Source organism: Ambystoma mexicanum, chromosome 5q (genome assembly GCF_040938575.1).
Source record: "Ambystoma mexicanum isolate Mex_15411 chromosome 5q, UKY_AmexF1_1, whole genome shotgun sequence".
NCBI classification, from domain to species: domain Eukaryota; kingdom Metazoa; phylum Chordata; class Amphibia; order Caudata; family Ambystomatidae; genus Ambystoma; species Ambystoma mexicanum.
Genome location: NC_090933.1, coordinates 787144984 through 787157234, shown reverse-complemented (window position 1 = coordinate 787157234; position 12251 = coordinate 787144984). Strand labels below are relative to the sequence as shown.

At 45.0% G+C, this 12251-nt stretch overlaps 1 protein-coding gene across 3 annotated transcripts in view; it reads left to right on the top strand.

Annotated features, from left to right (window-relative positions):
• SNX16 (sorting nexin 16) overlaps positions 1-12251 on the top strand; it is a 711763-nt gene that overhangs the window by 608420 nt on the left and 91092 nt on the right. For all 3 annotated transcript variants that reach the window (XM_069621280.1, XM_069621278.1, XM_069621279.1), the window contains exon 6: positions 7468-7604. In XM_069621280.1, coding sequence (XP_069477381.1) covers positions 7468-7604 — 137 coding nt within the window. The remainder of the gene's footprint in view (positions 1-7467; positions 7605-12251) is intronic.

Below are 12251 nucleotides of genomic sequence, written 5' to 3'. Positions count from 1 at the left end.
GCTCGAAGGAGTGCATCACAGTCCCGAAAGTTTAAGATCCTGGCTATAATGGGCCGAGGGGGTGCGCCTGGTCTGGGTTTCGCGGTTATGGATCGGTGTGCTCTCTCGATAGCAAACTGTGGGGAGAGTTTAGGGGAATCCAGGAGTGTCATGAGGATCCTTTCGATGTAGTCTTCCATGGGTTCTGTAATGTTGTCCTCCGGTATTCCGACAATGCGCAGATTATTTCGCCTCGATCGGGATTCGAGGTCATCATTCTTCTTCTCTACCACCGATACTCGGTTGGCGAGCGTAGAGACCACAGCGCGTAAAGGACCCAGGTCATCCTCCGCAGCCCCCAGTCGAGTCTCGACTTCCGCGACTCGCCCATCTGTTTTCTCAATGTGGGCGAAAGCTCCTCAGGGTCATCTGGGGAGGTTTGGACGGCGTTTTTGCGAACATGTTCAACGAACTTTGTTTTTTCCCAGTGCCGGCTCCTTTTGTCATGCTGGAGGCTGGGTCGGGGGACCAGGATCTTGGAGGAAAGCAGATAAATTAAGACAGTGGAGTTCAGGGGTATCCGGGTGGCAGGCGTGTGGCTCCTAAGTCAGTGGGTGAGTGTTAACGCACGTGGAAATGCAGCTGTCGGTGCCACGGCCCCGGGACCGGGAGCGTGTAAAGCAGGCCCAAAAGTTCAGGGCCGGGTTCTCCTCACCTCACCTGGTAAGTATGGTAGGTATAGAGTATGGTGCTGTCCCAGGCTCACAGGGCGGGCCAGCTGGGTGAGGCGTCGGGGTCAATTTGGATTAACGACAGTGATTGTGTTGCATTCGCTAACTCCCAGCAGGTTCTGTCATATAAAAGGAGGGAGGGTGGGCTCCTCAGCCGACGTGATTAGCCGGTACGGGGGGGTGATCCCCGGATCGACAGAGGCAATGTTCCGCCTGGGCACCCCGCGGCTTCCCCAACTCAAGGGCGCTCTCTCCGGTGCACCTGGAGGAGTCCCGTGCACTGTAGGGTGTATTGGGGCTGAAGAGGGAAACAATAGACCCCAGCGGGGTCCCCTCTCAGGGCGCCGCGGGCGATGGCGACCGGGGGGAACAACCCCGCCGCAGCCCCGTCAGGATTCCACAGATTAGGGGGGAGGGGGATCCAGGAAACAGCAGCGGTGGCCAACCCAGGGGGGGGGTGTCCATCCGCCCTCGGCCAAGCGAGCCCCTCACCTCGTCGGGATCTCCGCCGGAGCACTCCGTTGGGGGGGTATGTGCGCCGGCAAGGTGGTCACGGCGGTTCCAGCGGCGTAGGGGCGTTCAGCCCAGAGCGGAGGGACCCGCGAATCCCGGGCTCCCGCCGCCAGCACGCAGTGGCGTAGGGCGATCCTCAGGCTGTCGGCCGGTCCGGCGGGCAGCACGGTACTCCGCTCGCCACTGGAGTCCCGCTGCCCCTCCCCCGCGTAGGCCGCCCACGCCGGGGCGCCGGGTGGCAGCGTGAGTCGGCGATCCCCGGAACCCCGTACGGGACGGGATAGGTGTCCTCGGCGCCTTGTCTCCCACAGCGATAGCGCGGCTTGTAGAAGGTCTCCGAGCCCCAGAGTTGGGATGGTCGCAGGGAGCAAGTTTATGCTGCGGCTACAGCAGTATGAATCGGCACAGCTGTATTTTGGAGGTTAAATCTGCGAATACGTGCCCTCGTAGTCCGGAGCTTCACACTCAGGCGGCCATCTTGTTTCGGCGCAACAGCGCCCCCCGATATATACACTTTCTAAATGTCCAAAGTGGTTAGATGAAAGGAAGCCCATTCATTGGCCAGCCATTACTGGAAAGATTCTGATGCCAGAATGGACACCCAAGTAGGTCTGTGCTTCTTTGGGAGTTGCTTTAAAGTGAGATGGGCCCTCATTACTGCCACCGGACCCGTAGTAAATTACCGGCGCCGGTCTTGCCGGAATTACCAGGGCATTACTGGTAAATCCGGCGCCGGCAATTCTGTAAATCCTATAGGACTCCACGGAAATGGGGACCGCGGAAACACCGGCACCATGTCGTAATGGTGCCAGTGATTCTGTGCATCTCTGTGGGTCAGACCTGGCAGGCGGGAAAGCACCCGTCTGCAGGACGCGTAGTTTGCCAGTCTGGAAAATTGTGCTGGTACGGTTCTACCGGCACCGTTAATTCCGGACTGGCAAACCTGTAATGAGGGCCATGGTCTTTTGATAATTTCCCTTGTTTCCTGGACTCTCACCCCCCCCCCCCCCCCTCCCAGTGGTACCTGACTGGCTTGATAATCTAATCATATTCTGTTCTTATTAATAAAGACTCCATGATGGAAAAAGAAATGTTACTTACATCATTCCTAGTTCTCCATCATGGGTACTTCACCAAATTAACCCCCCCCCCCACCCTACCGAGAAAATGAATATGCAAAACTACCCCCTATGGTCACTGTGGTGCATGGTACAATACTGCAGTTCTTCAGGATCACAATTAAGCCAAACGACAATGGCTGTTGTACTCCTAGTCCTTAGTTTACCATCCTTGAGAGAAAACACCACTAACCCTGCTCTTTTTTATAGCATGTATTAACTGCCAGGAAGGACACTGAAGTTTGGAATCCGACAGGCCTTTATGCTAACAAAAAATGGGCTTGGATCCTAACCCAAGAGCGGGGTGAGGACTATGTATTGGGGTACTTATTATAATTTGTATTATTATTTTTTATTAGTGTTTGGCTTAAATATAAACCTTTCACCAATCACATTAAAAAACACACATTATACATAATTCATCCTGAAAACCACGACATCACAAAAAAACATATAACCCTTCCACCAATACATTAGAAAAAACATGTTATTCATTATTCATCATAACACCTTTAAAAGACAATATCATAGATTAACAATTTCACGCTTGTACTCTAATAAACCTAAGTGAATTACTCACAACTATCTGTGGAATCCTACTCTCACCCTTTACTTCAACACCTGTAAAAAAAATAACCTCTGATTAATAAGTGCAATTGTTAATGTTACGGTCTCACCGCAAATAATCCTCATCCACCATTCATCCACACTAGATGTTTTTGATTTCTCGAATCTTTCCTACTTCTTTTTTCTGAGAGTCCCGTGCAGACCAAAACCAAGTGATAAAATGTCTCAATGGATTCAGAATTACAGCAATCTCTACACTTAAAGTAAGGGCCCTTGCATGATTTCCTAGCGATCAAAATCTCTTTAGTATGATATAGATTCAAATGAAATCTCAAACATTTTGATCGCAAAGAAACGGGTAGGGAACACTCTCTGGTATTTAGGCACCATGTTGTATCATAAAGCCTGTGTTGCGATCTCAAGTCCATTGTCTCTACCCAATCCTTCCTCCATAATTTTACTTTAATCGCAGTAGGGTTGGTGAGTAAATTCTCCTCCGTTTTACCTAAATGCATCAAGATTGCAACACATGCTGATCTCCTCACGTCTAAAATGGGCTCATTCTGCGAAACTAGAGCCCCTTTCGATGATTCACTAATGCATTTCTGGTACAATGACAAGAACTTCCACGCTACCATTGCATGTAGCAATTGTGAGGCCCAGCTCATACCTTATAACTGCCATTGGTGTACCTTTCGGGAGACACAAGACCTTTCTCCAAAACAAACCCTCAAGAATCGTCCACCAAGATTGAGCAGTTGCAGTTGAGAAAAATACTTCAGCCCCATAGTTCAATATAGCAGCGCTTTCATCTTGTAGAAGGTTAGGAGTGGTATCAATGAAAATCTACAGAACCTCTTTAGTAAAATAGAGCCCTGGGCTGCTAGATGTTTAATCTTTATCTTCAGTTTTAATATTCTTGGTCCGTTGTTTACACTTGTGTTTTCCAGCATGCCTAAATAAGTGAAAGCGTTCACCGTTGTACATTCATTTTTTTAAAACCAAGTGGGTGTTTGACCCGAGCATTTCCCTCTTTTTGTTTTTAAACCATCCAGGCGTGGGCACTGCTTGCGGTTACTGAACACTGGTCGTTTTTTGTGGCACCGCTATTATTTCTTTTGAAACCCCTGCGAGGTGTGTGCATGCATTCCCTCCCGCATGTTAATGTTATTTGTTACACTTTTACAGTTCTTAAGCGTATTAGAGGTGTCCGAAAACTACGGTTATATCCGATGCCGCCTAATTATTCGTATTCACTGTAGTTAAGTCATTGAGATTGGAAGACCGGCAAACAAAGTGCGTTAACTAAACTTATTTCTGATCTCGCGTGTGTAATCACTTTACCTAGTTCAAAGCCTTTGTATTTGTATTTCTTTGTGTATAGCGCGCCTGGCCCAAAGGCAACTGGGCGCATATCTTGAGTTAGAGACACATATTACATGGTACAAATTAACACATAATACAAGGGCAATGTACAGAGAACAAGATATATGTACACTTCAATATATATAGAATCTGGGTGTAGAACATGTATATAAAATCTGGGTGTGGAAACTACATAGTCATATACAGTCATAGTTGCAAAACAGGTACATACAGTTAATATGTATGTAAATAATCACAATCAAGTAGTAAGCAAGATAAAGGCACCAGGAGGGAGCAAAACCGCTACATAGAGGGGTTGTCTAGAGCAGATAGCCACAGTTTGGCTTTATTCTTTAAGGTGTGAAAGGAAGGTTCTGATCTGAGTGGGGCGGGTAAAGTGTTCAACAGTTTGGTAGCTAATACCGGGAAACTACTTCCGCCCGCTTTCTGCAGCTTAAACCTAGGAAGAGAGGCAGTGGGCTTGGGCAGATCTCTGAGGACTGGTAGATGTGAGGGTTGTAAATCGGCTAGCCAGATAGATGGGAGCCTGATTAGCAAGACACTTATGGGTGAGGGTGGGGGGTTTTCAAAGAGATTCTCTGAGCTACCGAGAGCCAGCGTAAATTGCGTCTGGTGTTGGAGATGTGCTGATTTCTTGGAATGTTTAGGGCTGCCCTGATAGCATTATTCTGTGTGTCGTGGAGTTTATTTCGGTTACATTGGCTCGTCCCTAGATGGAGAGCGGAACGTTGCAGTGATCGATCTTGGACATGAGTGTTCTGGCTAGGATGGTGCAATTAGCAGTAGAGAGAACGGGTCGGCAAGCTGTGATAAGTTTGCACGTGTAGGCAAAGGCTGAGGTTACAGAATTGGTCTGTCTATATAGTGACAGGGTGGTGTCGAGGTAGATGCCTAGCGTTTTAGTATCATTGGAAACATTGATAGTATTACCATCGATAGTGAATGAATTGAATGCAGGATCTACTTTATTAAGACGATAGTGTGAGCCAAGGATGAGAAGCTCTGTCTTATCATCGAGGCAAGGTTTATAGTCAAAGTTTTGAATACATAGTTTCGGAATGCAATACTTTTGGAAACAAAAGGATTGAGGAAAAAAATGCATGGTTTTTTTTTTGTTTTTTGGGGGGAGGGGTCCCCAAAACCTCTGTTTTTTAGGGAAAAACCACTATTTTTTCCTAAACGAAACCCAAAAAAAATACATTAAAGAAAAAGCATTCACATTTTTTTTTCGATCCTTTTGTTTCGAAAGTATTTCATTTCGAAACTATGTATTCAAAATGTTGACTGGACACCTTGAGGCAAAGCTCATGTTCAGGCATCCACGCCTGAACGACCAGATAAACATTGTTCACAACCCGGCCCCAGCTTTAAAAGTAACAGACGCGTGACCTGGTACCGTATTCCTGATTTTGAGAAAATGTGTTCAACAAGCCACTATTGGATTACATCGGCATAATGGAACAAGTAATAACGTTTAGTGTGTCAGCAGATTTTCATGCCAGCTACAAAGTCAGCTTTCTGGAACCCCTTTACTCTCTTCTCTGTAGCAATGGTGGTGCTGATATTTTGGTGGCTGCATAACCAAAATGTGTGAAAACCTATAAGGTAGGGGAAATGGGGTTGTGGCATATAAAAGCCATGTGGTGTTCTTCCAGCACATTTGATTTCACCTCTGGATTCAATCCTTTCTCGTCTCCTTAATCCACCAACATGCTTTTACTGTCCTTTAACAAAGCCTAATTTCAACCAGTACAGAGAAGCCTGCTAATGCTGGATCTCCAAGAAGTGGATAGTAAAAGATTGTTAGCAGAGGTCAAGTCCTGGCAAATTTCTTTAGATTTCTCTTTTCCAATAGAAGAAAGTGCACAGAATCATTTTCCTGGAGAACAGGTTTCCCTAGAATATTGCTTTCTAACTATAATAGGCGGCATCTTATGTGTCTTAAGGATCAGTAGCCAAACCTATATTATTTAGAAGAATGACAATAAAATTGATGTGACTAAGGTTTAACGAGAAATGCCGGTTGTCGTGAGACTGTCAGGTTTTCCACTTGCACGACCCTGGTTCGATTCCTCTGCACAGCATTTTTTTTATTGGACACGGGTGAGTGCTTTTTAAATTTTTTTTAACTCCATTAAAAAAACACAGGGGGACAACCCCACGTGCCCGAAATACCGAACTAACTTATTTTCACCACTCCCAGCCGTGCTCGATAATGGGTACCTGCACTGCTTGGAAACTGACTTGAAGCGTGCCCTTCATTTTCAGGCAGCAGAACAGCTCTGGTGAAAGCAGAGCTTCCAAAGTGGGAGCAGATGCTCAATTGCGAATTGAATGCAGCTAAACGCGAACCCTATCGCGGAGAGCAATAACAAACGGTGATCAGAGATGGCAACAGCACCCTGGGGAACTGCAAACCAGGTCCACCCTTCGGGTGGGCTGCCCGAGTGACCGCCCTGGGCGCCCTGCCATTATCCCCCCCCCCCCACTGCGCCAGCACGGGGGAGTCTTTCAAGGTCTCCCTTGAGCTGGCGTGGCGGGAGAATATGCGGCAGGTACCCTAAAAGCGCTCCACTATGGGGAGCGAGTGCATTTAATAACAATAGGGAGCCAATGCGATAAGTGCCTATTGAAAAAGGTGGACCCGCCTGGTGCATACCAATCTAAATCCCCTTTGCATTGCGGAAACTCCAGAATAAGGCAAAATGCAGAATCGGGCATAACAAACGGTCGGGGTGCACAGCCAGCAGAGGAAGGATCACTACGCTACCTGAATAGGATACACGCACGTGATTTTAAATGGGACACCTGATTGGCACACTAACTGTAAAACGTTCACTCAGTGCTTTAAATTACCCCAGTACACAGAAATTCACCTTCTGCAGATTCATGTCTGAGCATTTCTCATTACCATGCCAACCGAATTCACTACTTCAACTCTCAGCACCCCATCTCTCTCCTTGTGTTAGTAATGCTTGGCAACATAGATGGTGCTTGCGCCACCAAATGCTCCAAAACCAACAAAACTTGCTAAATGGCAAACATGAAATTGTGAGCGTCTGAACTGGAGAATCGGAAGCCAAACATGTATCCAAGTACAGTGATCAGATACCCAATTTGAATCCTTGAGGATTGATTTGTACTTTAAATAGTATATGTATTTCTTCTTTTAGGCCTTTTGTGAAACTTTAGAAGAAACCAACTACAGATTGCATAAAGACGTGACTGAGAAGCAAAAGGAGGTGGAAACGCTGAAGAAATTATTAAGTGAAAAGCAGCAACATATAGATGCATTACAAAACCAAATAAGGCAAGTTTACATTAATGAAATAAAAATGGCAAATCATTTTAAATTTGCCTGTCTATATACAGATTTCTTAAATAATTCAGTTTGAAGACATTTTGCAAAGTACGGAAGCTGTACTTTCTCAGGAATTCCTTTTGATCTTCAAATAAATGCTCGATTTTACTAACCATTTCAAAACTTGTTTTATGCAAAAATGTACTATTTTGGTAATATTGCATTCAAGCTGTTTGTGATCATTGATCATTCTTTTTTGCAAATCGTGCCCGTTTGGTCTCCGTATCACAACTAGTTCCAAACCCAACATTGGAACACTGTATCTTTTCTGTGCAGACCTAGCGAACACTTCCGTTCTTAATTTTAGAAAAGTAAATTAAGTGATCAGACACTTGAGGTCTATGTTTTCTAAATGTATTGAATTAAAGCTTACCATATTATCAAAAGAGCTTGAGGTTGACTGTTGATGCGAGGAACATTTTCTATGACCTGTATGTTTGTTAGCACTCCAGTCTGCCTGGTGTAAGTAGGACAAAGATTACATTGTGAAGGTTAAAACCTTCAACACCTCTGTTAAAACTATATTATGTTACTGGTATTGATTCTGCACACTGTGCTTCTATTTGCATGATCTCAGGTGCTCTGGACAAACTGAAAGTGGGTGGCATCTGTTAGGTTAGTTGGGAGAGCATGAACATGCAAGATAGTTTTGCTGTTGTATTGCTGTGTGCCTACTGGATGTGCCATAGGCTCTTCATGCGGGTCTATTGCTAAATATTTCGTGCTGAGAAAGTGGAGTCATTTGTCTCAGAGGTTAACCTTTTGCGCAAGGAGGCATTGTCTAGGATTGTGATATATAACTTGGTTGTAGAAGTGTCGTGTTCTGTTTGAGTTCTGGCGGGAGGGTTGTACAATTACGGTGAGCAAGTAGCTGAGTTGGTATGCATATTAGTGTTTGAGCCTAGAGGTTGAGAATGTTAGGGCGAGAGTATTAGTTTAGTGCCTGGTGGGCTACTTGGATTATACGTTCGGTGTGGCCATGGCGACATTAAAGTAAGGGTGCCCCTTTTCAGACCTCTCTGTAGTAATGACGTTTGGGTAAAGTATTTGTAAGGTTATGCAAGGCATTATTTAGTTTTTAAAGATTGATTAGCACAATTTGCGAATTAAAATATTCTTGATTAGCAATATTGTAATAATATTTGTAAGGTCACAAGAAGTTATTTGTACACAATACATAAAATAAGCATCAAGACAGCATTTTTGTGCACTGCTGAAGTAAGACATTAGTGAGTGGAGCCAGGCCTTGCACTTTCTTTAAAATTCTGCTGGACCTGCTGGTCAAGTATCATAGATTACCTACGTGACCTAAGAGAAATGCACTCGCCCCATGGCAACAGATGACAACAAATCTAAATGTGCTCTCTGTAAAATAGCAAACTGACTTCATGCTTGGCACACTGCTGCCACCCAGCAGCCAGCCATGCACAGTGAAACATTTATTCGACATTTACTGCAAAGTAAATGTTACATAAAAGTTTCAAACATCCCCTCCAAATGATACTCGCCCCTTACTCGACTATGCGAGTGGGCGAGTAGACTTTGTGAGCCCTGGATAAGTGTCTGTAAAATGTAAAAGGTTAGCTGCATGAATGGACACAATAACTAGATATGATAAAAAGGCTCTGAAAATAGTTTGGCCAGCGGTCTCCTGCAGTTGGTAATGTATAATGCAATAATAAAGCAAAGCGAGCTCTGGAAACTAACTACAGTGTATGGTTTTGTAGTAAATCTGTAAATTTACAGACTGGATGGAACTATAGTTGGCTACTTTGTGTAAACATTAGTTAGATATGTGTATTCATTATGTAAGAGGAACAGAAGTAAGACACTAAGCAGAGTAGATGCCGTAGCAGGCAGAGAACTGGGCAAACTACATGAAATATTGAAGTTGGCTGCCCTCTCAATTTCAGGGTAGCTGCTATAAAGCAACAAAGTGATAAGATAAAATGTCTAGGAGTAGGGATCGGCTCATGGGTTGAGCACCAGGTACACAGATTAATGCAACCTGTACGTCACAGAACTAGGTTTGCCATCAAAAGCATTTAGCCGTGTGATCATCTACATTTTTCCAAGTGTTCATCCCCAACAAAATGAAATGCAGTTAACACTGTGAGATTTAGATACACTAACTGAAACTTTAATGTACAGCATGGAGACAATATAGTAATTATACATTATGTAACAACTTCAATTTTTAGAAATGGAATTGCACGACTGTCTTGAAAAAAAATAAAGTTAACACATACTAGTCTTTGCCAGACATGATATAGTTAGCTTAATACAAGTATCATCCTGATTATTTCTGGTTTTCAATTATTTGAAAAAGAAAAAATAATCTTGCCTCGTTCTCTCTTGCGTTCTTTCTCTTTCTTGTTCTAATTTTTTCTCGTTCTCTCTCTCTTGTTCTCTCATTCTCTCTCGCTCTCTCCATTAACCCCTTGAAACTTGCTGAGAACATAGAAAAGAGGGTGAAGAGAGCCCTGAGGGAAAGAGAGGAATGCAGGGTAAGCTGTGCTTTCATTGGACAGGGTAACCTAAATGGCTAGCTTTGCTACACAAGTTTCAACTTAATTAGCAAAGCTACAGAATTGCATAGCAAATTGCTATACAACACTGCTTATTTTATGCCTTATGTGCTGAGACACCCTGGCATTGGCTGGTATCTCAGGCAGTGTGCAGCAACTGGTGCTGGACAACATTGGAGGGGACATGGTGATGAGTGGAAGACCTAATGAGCATGAAGCAACGGCCACCAAGCAGTTAGTGGGTGAAAATAATTTCAGAAGAGTTTAGAATACAGTATCCAGTTGAGGTCCCTAGGAGTAACTCCACATGCTATGAGGTCAAGGTGCAATATCCAGGGGCCAATAACAATCGGCATCACATTTGGGCTTTTGGTAGAAAGTAGAACCATGGGCATGTTGCATTGCACAAACAATCAAGCAACATATAGCAAGGCATGATAAGTCATGAAAGGCGGCATTCAGCATGAAAACGCTGAACAAGACAAACCAACTTTGTCTCCTCCCCTTACTCTTAGCCTCTGCAGAGTGCTCCCATTTCACTTTCTCACTTTTCCACTTCGAAACACTCTCTCTCCCTCACTGTTTCTCTCTTACACATTTCTCACTCACTGTCATTTTCTCACTCACTCTTGCTGGCTCACACCCTCTCTTTCAAATAGATTCATTGTGCACTTCGTGCAACATGAATCTGGGCATAGGCAGCTGGATTGGGGACAGATGGGGTCTCTGCTCTTTACCCTAAATGAAGTGATAGTGGTTATGTGAGGCATTCACGTATTGGTTCAGAGGTAGAGCTGCCTGTGATATGAAGACCCCAGGTGCTCATTTCATCTTCCTTTATTTATTTGTTGGCCATCTGAGCACTGTCTCAAACCTCACTCTAACTTGATCAGGTTCAACACTCAGTGGACTTTCTTGGGACTTTTGCCCATCATGGCAACAAAGGGGGAGAGGCCAGAACCTCTGGTTGTTTATCCTACAAGTCTCAAAAGGACCTTAAAACCCTCTCCCACACCCCCGCACAGCCACAGGCCGGAAAACAATCCAAGTACCTACCCGCCTCATCTGGTGTTGTGACCCGCCCTATAACTTTGGTTTCATGATGGTATTGAAACCCTGCAGGGGTATCTTCACTGAGTGGTTGATGAGATTGGAAGATCGGAAGAGAGTGGAGTCTGGATTACTCAGTGCCCCACACAGCTAGGTGAACAATTCATTGGCCACAGAAGAAGTGCTGCAGAAAAGACTCATACTGCCCTTGAAAGAAAGGAGGTGGGGGATGATCGTGTGGGTGTGTTATGATGACTCTCTCGACACTGCAATTTTGCAGTATCTCGGGTCCCTTACTAGGTACTGGTATCTGAGAGATATTATCTGAAAGTGCTGCACAGGGTTTAAATAAATCACAATGACATTAGGCCCTAGGGCAGACTGATTAATCGCAAATTAGATTGGTTAGCCTAGAGCCGGGGAACGTGAATGCTGCCGAGATCCGGTGTAAGATTATGGGCCTCATTACACGGTAGGCGGTAAGGGTTAACGGTCACCGGTAATGGTACCGGTGACCGTTAACCCTTACCGCCTTACTACGAGGTCCCTTAGCGGGTTGGAGATTTTAACGCCTGCTTTTTGCAGGTGTTAAAAACCAACCCGATAAGGGACCTTGGTGCGAATTACGGCAACGCAAATTTGCAGTACCGTAATTAGCACCTTCCCCATTCCCATTATGCCCTATGGGGCAAAAATGGGAATGGGGAAGGGCAATGGGGGAAGGGGGAATTAACGCCCCACCAACCTTGGTATAGGGCAGTAATTCCCCTTTCCACCAAGGCGGTGCCGGTATTTTACCGGCAAGGACCAAGGTGCTATTAGCACCTTGGTCCACCGCCTACCATGTAATGAGGCCCAATGACTGAATCGATGGCAGCCTGGTAGTTAACCTGCTCCACTAAGGAGGGAACATTGTCCCTAAGTTTAGGGTTCCTAACGTCTCAAAATAATAGATTTCTCAATAAGGTATGAAGGATTTCTCTAATTTTAGGGGACTGTCTTTTCAAGGATAGGGATA